Genomic DNA, 1,156 nt, shown 5'->3' on the forward strand with positions numbered 1-1,156 from the left:
CTTTGTTTTGGCACTTCAACACTTCCATATGCACTCATACAACTCATCCAAGCCTTTGCATTACACCACTGATACTGATATCCACAATCCATTGTTGTTTTTGTTAATAAATATTCATTTGTTTGCACTTTAACCGCAGCATGGTCTACTGTTTTTGTTACGACCCTGAGCCAGTCGTAACACTGGCATTACTATGCAATAATCACTATGTTACTAGAAAATGGTCTTAAAACAATATTGGCATTTATCACAATAATTATTGAGACAATTTATTGTCCAGCAAGACACATATGTTATCGTGACAGGCCTGCTGGAGAAATGACTTGAGAAAGTAGTCTTTCAAAATTACACAGTTTATGCCATACAAGTACTTAATCATAAGTAGTTATTGCGTTTCACCAGGACAATTATTACAATCACACAATATCTGTGTTTGGTGTGATGGAGAAAAGCAGAAGATGAAAAATAAGAAAATGCCAGAAGTTTGAGACTATTTCAAACTAATGATGAACCAATCAATCGCCTATTAWTCAGAAATTTATTTCTTAACTCCAACAGGTTTGATGATGACAAACCGTATTTTTTCATGTTGGGTGCATTAAATGCATACTGCAACAGATGTGTTGCTTCACTTTGTTTTACATATGAATTTTGTCAAATAATAGTAATATTTGTATTACTGAMATGGTAATTTTGCTCACCTCTGGTTCTTCCCCATCCTGGTCCATCAGTTTCTCTAAGATCATCTTCCTGTCTCCAGTCGGCTCTTCGGTTTCTTTCATTTCAGCTCCTSCTTCTCCTCCTCCCACCTCCCTGAACCTGGCTGCCTCCCTCGGTCCCACACCTTTCTGCTGCTTCCCTCCTCTGGAGTTGTCATCTCCTCCTGCAGCTCCTCCATCCTCTCCCCTCGGGCGCTTGGCTCCTCTGTCAGGCTGAAGGAGAACAACATTTAAAGTTACATTTATTATTTTATACTACTAAGAGGTTTCTTTCTAACTAGAATCCCATTACTGGCAACCAAACACTTCTTATTGCAGACAAGTCTTTCGCATGTCTCCACTGGTATTTTTGTCCAACTAACTTTTACAATGAGCTCCAAGTAGGCCTGATCCACTGCACTTCTTGCTGGAAGATACATTTTCCCTGAAATTATTGC

General features: G+C 38.9%; 1 protein-coding gene across 1 annotated transcript in view; it reads right to left on the reverse strand.

The window, feature by feature from the left end:
- Positions 1-1,138, reverse strand: part of ctnnbl1 (catenin, beta like 1) — an 87,020-nt gene extending 85,882 nt beyond the window's left edge. The window contains exons 1-2 of the mRNA XM_017305639.1: positions 1,082-1,138; positions 702-932 (exon numbers count right to left, since the gene is read on the reverse strand). Coding sequence (XP_017161128.1) covers positions 702-932; positions 1,082-1,138 — 288 coding nt within the window. The remainder of the gene's footprint in view (positions 1-701; positions 933-1,081) is intronic.
- Positions 1,139-1,156: the final 18 nt, after the last annotated feature.

This window comes from Poecilia reticulata, linkage group LG7 (assembly GCF_000633615.1).
Source record: "Poecilia reticulata strain Guanapo linkage group LG7, Guppy_female_1.0+MT, whole genome shotgun sequence".
NCBI classification, from domain to species: domain Eukaryota; kingdom Metazoa; phylum Chordata; class Actinopteri; order Cyprinodontiformes; family Poeciliidae; genus Poecilia; species Poecilia reticulata.